This window comes from Styela clava, chromosome 14, assembly GCF_964204865.1.
Source record: "Styela clava chromosome 14, kaStyClav1.hap1.2, whole genome shotgun sequence".
Lineage (NCBI taxonomy): Eukaryota > Metazoa > Chordata > Ascidiacea > Stolidobranchia > Styelidae > Styela > Styela clava.
The window spans coordinates 5,450,593-5,465,275 of record NC_135263.1 but is presented as its reverse complement, the minus strand read 5'-3'; the positions used below and the strand labels follow the sequence as shown (position 1 = coordinate 5,465,275).

The 14,683-nt window shown below is 34.8% G+C and overlaps 2 protein-coding genes across 2 annotated transcripts; both read right to left on the bottom strand.

The window, feature by feature from the left end:
• Positions 1 to 19: 19 nt before the first annotated feature.
• LOC120341377 (26S proteasome non-ATPase regulatory subunit 5-like) lies at positions 20 to 2,512 on the bottom strand. Its single transcript, XM_039409869.2, has one exon. It carries the CDS (start codon positions 2,502 to 2,504, stop codon positions 990 to 992), a length of 1,515 nt encoding a protein of 504 aa, XP_039265803.2. The 5' UTR covers positions 2,505 to 2,512; the 3' UTR covers positions 20 to 989.
• A 9,038-nt stretch (positions 2,513 to 11,550) lies between these two features.
• Positions 11,551 to 13,994, bottom strand: LOC120341126 (dnaJ homolog subfamily C member 2-like). The gene has a single exon (XM_039409567.2). The coding sequence runs from the start codon at positions 13,977 to 13,979 to the stop codon at positions 12,138 to 12,140; it is 1,842 nt and encodes a 613-aa protein (XP_039265501.2). The 5' UTR covers positions 13,980 to 13,994; the 3' UTR covers positions 11,551 to 12,137.
• Between the last annotated feature and the right edge of the window lie 689 nt (positions 13,995 to 14,683).

The window sequence follows — 14,683 nt, the reverse complement described above, 5'->3', positions numbered from 1 at the left end:
CATTAGATATAAACAGGAGTTCTAAAATGAAAGTTAAAATAAAAGTTACGGTAGATTACGTATTGCTACAAAAGACATTCTCTGTATTATGACACTAAAGGCAGCATTAAAACGCAGTGTATTAGCAACTTAAATAATGATGATTTTATTATATGCGACTTGAGCAAATTATACCGCAAAATCTTTTGGAATATAGCGCAAAGATCAGAATAAATAGCTTTGAAAATATGGCCAAATAGCAATGTTCAAATATAAAGACACAGCCACATGGCATCATTTTTTTTAAAACCTGTTCATATTAAATCAAAAAATGCCTAGAGTAAATATGACAAAATTGAAAGAGATATTTTTGAAGAAGAAACTTTCGTTTTCAACTGCGAATATTTGAAATTGAGTGATCCAGCAGATAGGAAGAAAATAAATTTTGGTCCCAAACATAACTTTCAAATCAACTTTGTGTTCGATAATACATTCGAAAAAATTTATACAAAATTTGCAATATTTCTATAAGACTGATCACCCATCATTAAATAATGCATGGTATGTCCAAACTTCAAACATATATTTTATTGTCCAAAGTGTCATGACATAGATCCTGCTGTCATATTTGATTTAGCATTGCAAGTTGTCAGGTTCCCAGCAAGTTTATGAAAAATATGCAGTCTGTGGTCACCATTTCAGATATGCTGATTCATAAAATTTTTGATCTTTCGAAACACGACAATCAGTGCATTCAATTGCTGCTTGCAATTTGCAACGAATCCCGTTTTGAGTTTAAGTGAGCAAACACCTTATAACAAGGTATTATTAATGTTACTACATTAGGTGTTATAGCAGGCGGTCATTAAACGTAAAAGCAAACACAGAATTATCACAAAAATAATGTTTCAGATGGGCTCAATTATCTCAATCTCAATTATAGTTCACTTTAGCTCCTTATCGTAAGGGCGAGGTGTACTTAAAGCTCAAGCTAGTACTGAGCATATTTTTTAAGATGTTTCCATTGCGACCTCAGGACTGACCATCTCTTCATATAATGGTCCTTCAAGAACATAAGAACGAAACTTTAAATAATTATTGTTGCCAAAGATATGCATGCATTGGGGAGATTCTGCAATTGCTTTTACTGCTTCAAATCTTGCATCTTTAGATTCTTTATTATTATCAGACGATCGATCGAGGATGAATTCCACAAAAGTGGGGAACTCAACCATAGCAGCCATTCCAAACTCTAATTTCGCTATAGTTTTTATCAAATGAAATCCGGCACATTTTACACTTGTGAAAGGCTGGCGACATAAAAACAAAATTGCATCAATGGGAGATGATGAGATGCAACGAAACCATTGTGCCAATAAAGCTACAATATCTTCAGTCTGATCCAAGGGAGCTATATCCAATAACTGGCACATTGCATTTATAGATATCAGTCTCAAATCGCTTCCCTCTGTGCATATAATCTTTCCAATTTCAGTAATTGCCGCTTTGGTGCGGTTTCCCTCCTTTGCAAGAACATTTTTGCCCTCCATGCTTTGTCCAATGAATCCCAAAGTTTCAATTCCAATTTTTTTCTTCACCAAATCAAATTCATCAACAAGTGAAAACAAGGTGTCCAAAAATTGTGGAAAAATTTGTATAACATGCTGTGGTCCTTCTTGATACGACATTTTTCCAAAAAACTTCACAATTTCTGGCATATATAAATCGGCCAATGGATCAGAGGCAACATTTGTAATCATTGATATCAATTTGTTGACAACTCCATTCTTATTCAAGTATTGCAAACTGTGTTTCCTGAGTGCCATTTCAGACAAAGTTGACACGCAGACAACTTTAATTAATACATCATCTCCCATCAGCTCATTAACAAGATTGCGAAGCAAACCAGAAGAATCACAAACAGATAAATGTTCAATAGATTTAGATTGAATTTTCACAATAACATCATATCCTCTGTAACGAACGTTATCATTCTTTCTCATCACTGCCTGAAACTTTTCCAGCAATTCTCCTTGAAGAAGAAATTTTGCTGCATTGATAGAATATGACGCAAAATCAGAAAGAAACTGGACTGCAGAATGAGCTATTGACATGTCATCATCCCCAATGAGTTCTATTACTTTTGCAATGACATTTTTGCCTTCCATTAACGCACGGTTGCCTATATCTGTTACGCAGCATTCCCGAAGCTCACCGAGACATAAATGTTGGACGGAGCTGTTGGAATGATTCAAACCATTCCATAAATGCTGAGATAAAACTTCCAATTTTGCCCCAACATCAACTATTGGCAATAATAGCTTCAATATGAAGATAACAGCTGAAATTTGTTCTACATTTTGCGTATCGAAACAAGCAAAAAGTAAAGCAATATCCGGAGCTGTTATTATTCCCTTCAAAGTAGTGGGCTTAACGTTTACTAAGTAAGTTTTTCCGTCCAAAAGGGCAGCAAGACGATTTTCATCATATTGAAGTCTTTCGAATAATGATTTAACTGTTTCCATTATAAAATCTAGAGATAAACACACTTAAGGATATTATAATGTGATCGGAACCAGAATAATTTAAAAAAAATAATCAGACAAATCGTAGGACTGATATATATCTACAAAAATGTTCAGAGTTTACTCTATGCTGAATGAAAATCCAGCTAGGTCTATAATATAAACTCAATATGATACGATACCCCAAAAAAAACTATTACAAAGTGAATGAAGGAATATTTATTCATATCTGAAATGTCGTGCCAAGGGTATATAAACACACTACAACAGTCTCCTATATTTCAAAAAGATCAAATATGAACACTAAAGCAAAATCAAAAATTAATGATAAATGACCAGTCCTAGATGAAACTCTGAATCAATAGTTCAAAATTTAATATTTCCAATTAAATCCAGCTTGCAATGAAGGTATAGGATCAAAAGCTAATGCACTGGCTTTGATAAGCTTTTTTTCATTTTTACATCGATTAAGAGGATATGTGCATTCCATCAAGTCTGTAAGTTCTTTCGCACACACTTGCTGGACACGTCTATGATTATCTGCATTGTGCAGACGACAAATTTCCATAGCCATGACTTCGATGTCACACTTATCATAAGCTAAACCAGGACGTTGCCAATCATTTTCCAGTGGACGCATTTTTGGCCAGTTTTGAAGACCTCCGAATCCAGTTTCAACTAATTGTTTCCAGTAGCCAAATTTTTCTTCTCCCTCCTTTGCAATATTGCCAGTTGAAGTCCCACAAGAAGACATTCTGACTGGATTCCTATTTTAAACCTTACTATACTAGTATAGAGAAAAGCAATGAAAAAGTATTAAAGTATATAATGCCACAATATTATGAATAAACATGGTACGAATAAATATGGGACTGATTATATGGGTATATGCAAACTTGTTTCATATTGGGTCTTACTATTTGCGGAAAAAGGGGGAAACAAAGGGAAACTGTGCAAAACTGGTAACAGGTATTTGCTGTTTCCCTCTGCCCTCTGTTTTGAGCTATTCACTATGTTTTGCAATGTTATGACTTTATTTCAGTTATTCCACATTCACTTTGAGTTTTGTTCATATGTATTATTATATAAATACATAAGGATTTATAGAACATTTGTGCATAGTTCTGTAGTTAGGGTTACATAGGTGTCACAGATTATTGAAGTCATAAATTAAATAGTCTCATACCATCATATCGACGCATCAAAACCAAACAGTGCTAAGTCCACTTTTCCCAAAAACGACATTTTCCAACTGCTGATTTTCCTGGACTTAGCTCTACATTTTGGTCTATTTGCCTTATCTCTAGGTGCTCTAGATCTCAAGATAGCTATGGACATAACCCTGCTTTTTTTAGGGCATTTGAGAACTAAACAGAGCTGTGTCTGCTATAGTGGACTTAGCTCTGGATAACTGCATTGTAAGTCGGTGCTAAGTCCGTTTTTTGGACATAGCTCCTCCCAAAAATTTGAGTTAAATATAATAGAAAGCGCTAAGTCCATACCAGCTCTCAGTCATAGCTCAGTGTTAGCTGTTTTTTATGTTTACAGTAGAGGGAATGAGAAAGTTATTATTCATTGCCATAACCACTTTCCAACTGCTGTTTTTAAATTATTAAAATTTACATAATTATGGAATTTTCGAGTCGGAAATATATCTTTCAAGCAAAGCCAAGCAAAGTGTGAACCAGCCAGAAGACTTTACTCAGTTACGATATCCCATCTGATAAGAAATCTAACCAGAATATGATTGTCTCAGTACATACAAAAAATGAGATGCAGTCCGAGAAAAGATACTAAGACTGATCAAAAACGTAATCAGGAAGTCAACAGAGTCTACACTTTTTTAAATCCAGAAAGCAACGAGTTGGTGCAAGTGTGTAATAACTTTTTTTAGATTCCCCCGAATATAAGCAAGAAAAGGGTGGAAACATCACTGGTTCACTGGAGAAAGATATGTGAGGAAGATATGGTGACCACAACAAAGTCACCAGGGAAAGGCAGGAGCCATTTATAACTCATATAAAATTGTTTCCAGTTGTTGAATCACATTATTTGAGAAAAGACAGTCAGTGGGAATATCTTCATGAGTATCTGACTGTACGACAAATGTATGAAATATATGAGATTTGGTGCGAAGAAAATAGCTCTGCAGTTGAATCATATGATTTTTATTTACGCATATCCAATGAAAAATTCAATCTTAAATTTCACCGACCTAAAATAGATGTGTGTGATCAATGCTTTCAGCTTTCAAAAAATGCAAAAATCTCTATTGACTGACGAAGATTTCGAAAATCAAACTAAGCATATCCAAGAAAAGGACATGGTGCGTTCAATGAAGAGGGAAATGAAAGAAAAAACCACAACAGATTCTTCACTTCATGTGGCAGCTTTTGACCTTCAGAAAACTCTTCTTTGTCTTTGTGGACAAGTGTCCTCCTTTTACTACACACAAATGCTGAAAAATTTCAACTTTACAGTAACTGACATTCAGTCCATGCACAAGAGTTGCTATCTTTGGAATGAAGTATAAGGGTGAAAAAGCTCTTGTAAAATAGCGACTGCAGTGTTTTGATACCTGTCCTCTCTCACCACAGCAGTGAAGACTGTGCAACTTTTCTGTGACCGCTGCAGTGGACAAAATAATAACAGAGCTATGATTGTGATGTTACTCTATGCTATAGAGGAGCTGCATTTCGATGAAATAACACTTAATTTTCTAATTACAGGTCATTCTCAAAATGAGAATGACACAGCCCATTCGGTGAGGAGCTCTTTTAGAACTCTTTGGTTCTAAAGTCAGCAAGACCAGCAACACAAAAAAGACAGAATATAAAAGAGTCAGCAGGGAGAAATACAAGAGTTTGACAACATTATGTAATAAGAATTTAATCCCTACAAACCACAAGGCATTCTACGAATTGCTTCCAGTAATTGATGAAAGTTAGATTTCATGAGCAGAAACACTAGCTCAAACTTTTGTAAAATTAAAATAATTTAAAACAGTTTTACATATTGGGCTTGATTTAATTTTTTTTTATTTTTCTTGACCATTCCTGATTGAGAATTTACAACAGTTTCTTTCTTAACTTTGTTTAGTAATTTAGTTGGCAATGGTTATGAGAAGGAATATAATATAAAAAATGCAGTAATCAGTAGCAATAGCAGTCTGATAAAAATTGGATGCTAGATAACTATTGTCAGCAAGATTCAGGAGCAGAAATATTTTCTAACGTGGAGATAAGCTCACAAAAAGTGTCAAAAACATTGTAAAAGGGAATTATTGACGTTTATCAATGACAAGTTGCCTTTATAATAGCATAATAAAGGGGCCCTAAGTCCAATAAAAAAATTCTGGTTCAGAAAATCGAGAGCAAAAAATGGCCCAGGTCCAAAAAACTCCCCCCCAAAAAAATTTGGGGGGCAACACAAATTTTTTTATACCACTCAAATATGGCCTTCATTGTAACTTTGGTGGACCATAAAAACTAGACATCCTCGATGTAAGGTATTAGAGAAATAAAAAAAAGAAACAAAAAAAAAACGTTTTTTGCGTTTTTCTCAAAACTAGAAAAATGGACTTAGCCCAGTTTGGATTTCATGCGTCGATATGACTGAAAAAATCACAGGGATGAGATGTCTGTGAGGCCAATGGTCTGTAAACAGTAAACCTGCTGAAACACAACATCAATTTTGCAATTTAAAACACTTGTACGACCCATGCCACACTCAAAAGTTTCATCATCAACACAATATCAGAATGTTTGATCATTGCCACTGCGGAAAAACCATAATATGATCCATTTCCAGATCAATTTTTTCTTAAAAGATAACATACCGCCATATTCAGATACTTTATTCCAAATAATGGCCCTAGACCCGGCAGCTTTCCATAAGTAGACCAACTTAAAATGTAGTTGCAAAGATCACTAAATTTATTAAACTTATATACAAAATACAGAAATAGGGGTATTAGTTCAGAATAAAATATCTTATTAGTCAATAAAGAGTCCAGTGTGCTTCGTGCGAACCCCTCCAGCCCTCTGAATCTCGACAATGATTAATTAAGTCTGCAAGCACATTATAAAAGTCCAAAATTTTAAAAATTCACTGTGAGGGTGATAAATATTTTTAATTCGCAATAGTGAAATAGATGGACAGATTTGGCAATTTTTGATACTCCTATCACCAAAGTTCACGCTTGGTGCGCTCGATAAATTATTGCAAGAATAGAATTATTATCGAAAATTAGTTTGTCCCATCTTTGTCGAAAGTTGGTAAATAATTCATATCTGCTTTAATTGGAACCGGTATACAGGTAACTTTATAGTTTATACTTTATATTCTATATCCTGATATCTGTTCTATCTGACTGTTGTAGGATTATTTTCGTAAAGCAGTATAGAGTTGATTGATTCTCATTTGAAGGCTTAATCACGTTTATGTTCAAATCTCGGAAAGGTATTTTTCTTTTTATTCAATAAACTTTATTGAGAAAAAATAAATTATAGTACGGTTATAAATATGTCACTTTTGGGATAAATTCTTAATCCCGATCAGACTAACTCAAATTTATTTTCGTTCTAATCAGATTACGGTACGTTTTGTACATAGTGTAAATAGCTTTTTATAAATAAGAGTTCAATAAAAAAAAGATGACCGTAAATGGTCGTATCGTTACCTCCCTCATAACTTTTGTTCCACTCATTTTGTTAAAATTATATTATGTGTTTTCTGGTTGACAGAATAATAAATTCGCTCTCTCTCTCTCTATTGTATTTACCGTACAGAATCGTTGTTGTACTAATATTGAGGAAATATCTTAGTTCATTTTTTTTTATATATAATAAAATAAAAATAAAAAATTAGCAAATGTAAAAAACTTATCATAAACCTACGTAATTTACTATTCAAAATAACGCTTTACATAAATTCTGTATTTCCTTTTCAACGGGTTTGTTTACTCTGGAACTTTCTATACTTCTTCTACACATTCTGACATTAGGGCCATTTTTATCGGCTTTTTACAGTTTTAAGTAGAGTAAAATATGGTACAATTTCCCATTTACAATCCAAATTTTATATTGAACTATTGATAATAAAAGAATAATTGCATTTAAATCTACACTACTTATATGACTAAATAAAGGCTCATTAAAATTTAATAATACACAAAAATCATAATTTATAACAAAATGTATTCTAATCAATTTTAATATAATTAAGTAAACAAAATCATTATAAATTTTCTGGGTAAACTCACAAGACATAAAAATGTGACACAAACTCACGTTCATTATTGCATAATAAACATAATTCATTTCCCGCTACTCTTTTAATCTCTGGTTTTGTTTTCAATGGTAAAATACCCCATACCGGTACCGGTAGTAACTTATTGTTGAATGTTTTTATATCATTTGCCAAAATTTTATTATGAATACTATTCCAAGTTACACTAAGATTTGAATTACGTATTATTTGTTCTTTTCAATACATTAGTACTAGTAGCCTATGCCATACCTGCCACATACATCAAAATAGCGAAACATCAGCAAGATCCTGCGGGTCCCCCCATTCCCCATACACAACTGCACAACGTCGGCTTGTTTGATAAAGGACGAAGGACGGTCACACACGATTTTCGTGATAACCGCTGCAAAATGGTCCGAATGTATGTTACTCCGTTCTGGATAGGCTACAATAAAAATTTATTTTTCGCCATATCAAAATTATTGATGCTTATTGGACATGAAGTTTACACATGGTTTGTTTTGCTAAATTGTTGTGGTTGCAAACAAATTTGCTGCAACTATCTAGCAAATACTTTCCACATTTTCGTTGCCTGAATATGAAATATGCCGGGCTGTAGTTTGCGTTATTACACATATTTTTCTCGGCGTGTTTTTGGACACGTAGTGGACATAACGATGGTTTCAATATTATGTTGTTGTTGTTGTTGTTGTTCTTGTTCTTTGACACGTTTTTAAAAAGTCGCTTTTCTCGAATACTGGACCAATTGCTTTGAAATTTCCAGTGGTTAAAGATTAATTTTTTTTGCTAGAAGGCTATTACTTTTATTGATTTCAAAATTTTGCGTGAATTCTATGAAATTTGATATTTCGTCTAAAATTTTGCTGTATTATTTTTTATCCATGGGAACACGGATTTTAGTCAGTGTCATCTCTGGCTGTACGTTTCGATTCTGCAAAATTCTTGCTACTGGAAATTCACTTTTTTGAAGGTACCGGTAGCGTAAAAGGTACCGGTAAGGACTGATTCGCTCTGGTCTAACGTGTCCATATATTTGTGCGTAGCTCTCTTGTTTATTAAATTATTTAATTAAAAGCTAACATTATATGTTAAGTCTTGTGTTACTATCTGTGGTGATGGCGAGATTTTCCAAAAAAAATTTAAGATTTTATTGCTTCGTTGGTTGGGCTCGGCTGGGATGTTTTTCATACTTTGTGTATTGTTTATTGCTCACAATTGGCTACTTAATTCGCTACGAATTGCGAACGATCTTTCTTAAAGTAAACATATAAAAACATATTTGATCTCAAGTTTATCTTTGATCAGCGTCGAAAAGAAATTCCTGACGAACGAGGGGAAAGAGGCGGTCGTTCGAACGGTGACCGTACATTTGAACCCATGTACATTTGAACCCATGCGTATATCCACGGGTTCAATCTATATGCGGGTGCTAAAACCCATGGGTTAGGGTGAGTATGGGTTTAACTATCCGTGAAACAAAAAAATTTCCATAGGTGCAATAGCATACAGGTGCAATTGTCATGGGTTCAAATGTAATGGAACCCGTTCGAACATTTGTTGACAGCAAAGTAGCGATTGGACACAAAAATAAGTGACTTGGCCTTTAATTTATTAATTCTCGTGCATAACAACATCTATAATTTGTTCATTGCACGAATTATTTTTAAGGTTAGGTATAAGGGGCAGCATTATCAGAAACTCGCCCCGGGCAGCAGAAGAGTTTGACACGCCCCTGATCTCATCCTATCAAAGTGTATTTATTAATTGGGACCCACCGGTATGTTAGTCGTTGGGACCCACCGAGTATTTATGTTACACAAATTTGAAGCCCGGACGATATCCGTCTTTTTCATTTTTAATATATGTTTGTGTGTTGAATATGGGTAAACTGGCGCATGTATATTTACATGTATTAAACCTTTATAAAGATTTTGCCAGTGTCCCCCATCTCCCAATCTTCTGCGTGTTCATTGTTTGTGTTTTGTGTATGTTTTTTTTTGCGGGGAAAATCAAAATATATTTATTATTATTATAAGCCGATGAATTTTATTTTCAAATACCCAACGAGTACTGTGCGATCCAAGATTTACCCGGAATTTTGAATTGTGTCTGGTTTCACGAGTTGGCACTAACAAACTGGATACTACCACCTACAAACTGAGTCTCTAAAATTTAAATTGTCATGTCGCCGTTTACATCTTACTTGTTAGCCAATGTAATAAAAGTGAGCTAAGAAGTCCAAGCTCGAGAAAACTGGTCTTAGCGATAAGAAATATGAAGCCATTAAGTCCATGAATCTGAAACAAATACATGTCTGATTAATTCTATGGGCTTGTAACCGTACTGCAGGCCGTGTTACATGATGAGGAATCGAAGATGAATTTTACCGAAGATCACTATGTTGGTGCAGGTCATCAGGCAAGTACCCGACGATTTTTACGGAGGTAGAACCTTGGGATCTTTCATTTCCTACCTCTTACATGGTGGAAACGGGGTTTTCAGTCGTGAAACTATTGCTAAAAAAATAAAAACAACGGAATCGCCTTTCCATCAGTAAACGGGGTGATTTGAGATTGTATCGGACGAAATTTCACCAACCTTCAAAAAACTCGCTGAAGACCACAAATCTCATTAAAAAACACTATGACCTATGATTTATTTGTCTTCTTGTTTATTTGGTCTGTAATATATTCGTTGCTGACTTTACATTTTTTTTGTAATGCTGGGGGCGGTGAAGTTGTATAAATTACTCCAGGGGACGATGGTATAAAAACGTTTGGGAACCACTGATTTGGACGACGCGCTGGGCGTCAACGAAGTTGGCATTTGATTTTAACGCTTTGGCCCTGAGATAGAAGCATCATCATACTTCACATTGATAATAGGAAAATAAGAACAACGTATAGTTTAAAAATATATTAAAAAAGGTCAGATACACGTCTCATTGTGGAAGGCTTTTAACACAGCAATAGAAGGTACATGCGCGCTGTAATTTAAAGATTGTGGCGATTGTTCGCAGGCCGAAATTAATGAAGCCCGCACGCTACCGCAAATGATTAAGTTTGCCGACCACTGACGTAGATTGTTTTGGTAAATCGTTGATGTTGCTATTACTTATCGATCTCGATCGGTAAGTATCGTATGTTGACAGGTATTTGTCTATCAGACACTTCCGTATGTTACCCGATATATCACGAAAGCGAGGTTGAATCTGCTCCAAATTTTGCATTTTCATTCATCATATCTCGGACCAGAAGCCTCTTGATTTTGGTTGAATTATGTCGTATAGTTGACGATTTATTAATTAGTGATGAGACACGCGGTGTCACTATTGAGTCAGAGCGAAGGAATCGAAACCCCGCAGATCGATAAGTCGGCGGTCTCCGATAGCTATCTAGTTTGTTTCGTTGTTGTTACTTCTCGGCAACTGATGGACCAACCGATTTCAAAATTTCAGTACTTAAAGGTGAATATTACTTTAATCAGCTCTGATTCCTATGAGATCCAATATCTCACCCCAAATTTGTTATATTTGAATTCATGGGAACACATTTTGTTTAACTTGGCCTAAACTACCTCCGCCTCGTTTGGCTCAGCGAAATGCCAGTTAAAAAGTTCAACAATGGGACATGTAATACCGGTACTTATTTCAATAGCAAACGCATACATGTTGAGTACTTGAGAAATGTCCCGCTGAACAAATTTGACATTGCATTCACCAAATAACAGCATTTTCTGTTATCAAGATTGCGCCTATTCTACTATATTGCAAACATTTTTTTCAACTCGGTTCAATTTTAATTAGAAAAAAGATACAATTATAACGGAACAAAGATAGCACGGGGCACATGTATTATATTGAGCCATTCAAGAGTAGCAAAATCGACTGTTATCAAGCAGGCACTGGTGATATCCAACTCTTAAAAAAAAAGGACGATTTTTAATACATTTGCGTGATTTGAAGCACAATGCTCATAGATAAATGGGTGGTTTATAATATTAACATAAATACCTAACAAAAGCAGCTGGTACTTTGGGAAAATTAAAATAGCAACTCAGACAGAATAGGGGTTTAAAAATAGTACACCCGTTACAGTGAAAACAGGCTAAAATCAGACAGCCCGGCATTAAATTATTGTAAATCCATTTCATCACTGTCTTGTGAATATATAATAGTATCTTACTAATATTAAATTTAGTTGTGGGGACATTGCGACCAATTAAGTTGAATGAAATATATCAAGATATGTACGGTATATACCATGAAACCAGCTTCATATGAATACGAATCAGTGCTCTGAACTGAAACTGTCCAATAATTGTGTAGCATTATATTTATTAGTTTCATCATTCTGTTTTCAATTACTTCTTGGTTTTATCAGCTTGAACACTCTTTTTTGCTTTTACCATTTCAACAAGGTCTTTATACCTCAACATGCATTCTTTTTTTGTTCTTGAACCAACAGTTTCAGCAATTTTATCCCATCTTTGTGGTGTGCTACTGGGATAAGTTTTAAGGGCTTGTTCTAATAAACGTTGCTCGTCGGAGTTCCATGGTTTCGGAGCATCGTAGCGTTGAGAAATCTCAACCTCATCTACTTTCTTGCCACTAGATGTCTTCTGATTTTCTTGAAAACGTTCAAAAACTTTTTGATTGGCTTTTGCTTTTAATTCAGTATCGCGAAGATTCTTAGCTCTTCCTAGGCATTCTTTTCCAACCCTTTGTTTACCAGTTTGCGAATGTGTGTTTATATATTTAGCTACAACCTCCCAACGACCTTCAGTACCAGCGGGAAAAAGGTTAACCGCCTTTATTAAAAGTTGAACATCTTCATATACCCAATCATCTTTTGAATTTGTTTTTTGTTCACCAGATTTCTTTTTACTTGCAGCTTCCAAATGTTGCTGCTTTTCTGCATCTAATTTTTTCTGAAAATCATTTAACTTGCTTTTTATTTTGTCTCCGGCTTCTTTGTTATCTTTAGATGAAATTACATCTTTGTTAAGTTCAATTATTTCAACTAACGACATTGAAATCATAAGATGAGAAAGTTGGTCAATCATTTTCAACTTTTCAGCTTCTGACTCTTGAAAATAATTTCGTTCTTTGCAAAAATTGTCCAACTTTTGTTTCTCCTTTTTCATTGCCTTTTTCTCTTTTTCCTTTGCTTTCTTCGCCGCTTGTTGTTGTTTTACACGTTCTTGTTCAAGTTTTTCTTTCTCTAAACGTTCTCGTTCTTTCTTTTTATTTTCTTCTGCTTGCTTTTCTTCCACAAGTTTACGAGCCGCGGCAAGTTTATTCGCTTTTTCCTCCTCTTTTCTTTTCTTCTCATTTTCTCGGAAAAGTTTTATTCTTGGATCGCAAGCGTAAGCATTATCAACTAATTGTCTAATTCGTTGCATTTCTTCCTTTTTTCGTTTTTGACGTTCGGATCGATTTTGTTTTTCCATCCATCGACGTTCATATGCATCTTCTGCTTTTTCCTTGTCCTCCTCGTCTAAATATGAATATTCTCTCCACGAATCGAAATTATACCAAAACGAATAAAAACCATCAACATCTTCAAATGTTGAATCCATATTTCCAAGCAAAGGCACAGGTTTCTTATTAGACCAGCGTGAATTCATCTCAAAAACTGGTCCAAAAACATTTATAAAGTTTTGTTTATTCTGTTTATTATTGGAAGGAATATCATCGTCAAAGAGAGGATCCACACTGTCAAACGCTCTTCTTTTCACACGATCACCAAGTATCTCATACGCATGAGTGATGCAAGAAAAATAATCAGAATCTGAATCTGCAGGAACCATAGCTCCGGCTGCTCTTCGCTTATCAGGGTGATGTTTCAACACAGCAGCTTTATGCGCGGATTTAACCTGCTTTGCAGAAGCTCGATAGCGAATTTTACGAAGACCAAGTACAGCGTAATGATCTTGATCTTTCCATTCTTTAGGATCCAAGTTCGGAAGTTCAGGCCAGTCTTCTAATTCAATGTCTTTTTCCTCTTCTTCCTCACTTTCTTCCTCAGATTCATCTTCTGTCCCTCTGACGAGTAAGCAATATTTCTCAAACCATTTTCCCACCGGTTCAACTCGAATTTTCAAAGGTGTCGGGAGGCATATTTTAGAAACCATGCCGTATTCAGATCTATGAATAAGATTAGGTTTAGAATCTGAATTAAAACCAAGGGATATTGATAACATAGCGTAATACTATCACTATTAATGTGTCTAGTAATCTTTTCTTTAATTCAGTAATCAGTGGACAAAATATGAATAGTGTAATCTGTAGTTTATTTTATCACCATATATGAAATACACACCGTACTGTACATACAGAACGCGATAGGAAAAGAGAGAAAAATAATGCATTTCCGGCAGTATTGGTATCGAGCAGCGACACCTATGAATAGTCTAGCATTGAGTCATACAAAAGTGAAAGAAAAAGTGTGCTAGAGTTCTATTCAGCAATATATCTTTAAAACACACTCCTCCAAAAAAAAAATTTTTATGCAAAAAAAATCTTAAAAATTTGTAAACAAAAATTGGACCTTGAGAAATTCTGTGAACAGTAGAGCGTTAATAATTAATTCCTAATTAATTAATTTTTTCTTCAACGTTTTCGTCAAGTTTTTCCTAACACAACAGTACCGAAACGACTATTATAGCGTAAATGGTTATTACTCTGAAATTCACAATTGTATTTACAGGTGATCAAGTTCAACGCCAAAATTACCGATTTTGATGACGTCACAGCTCTCCAGTCTGGATTTCATGGCCTTTTTGAACGAGAAATCGGGCGTGCAATCAGAAATTCCTGCGTGCAAATAAGAATTCCTGGCGTGCAATTATAGCTCACGACGTGCAAAACAACTGCACTCGCGTGCAACTGACTTTGACATCAGATA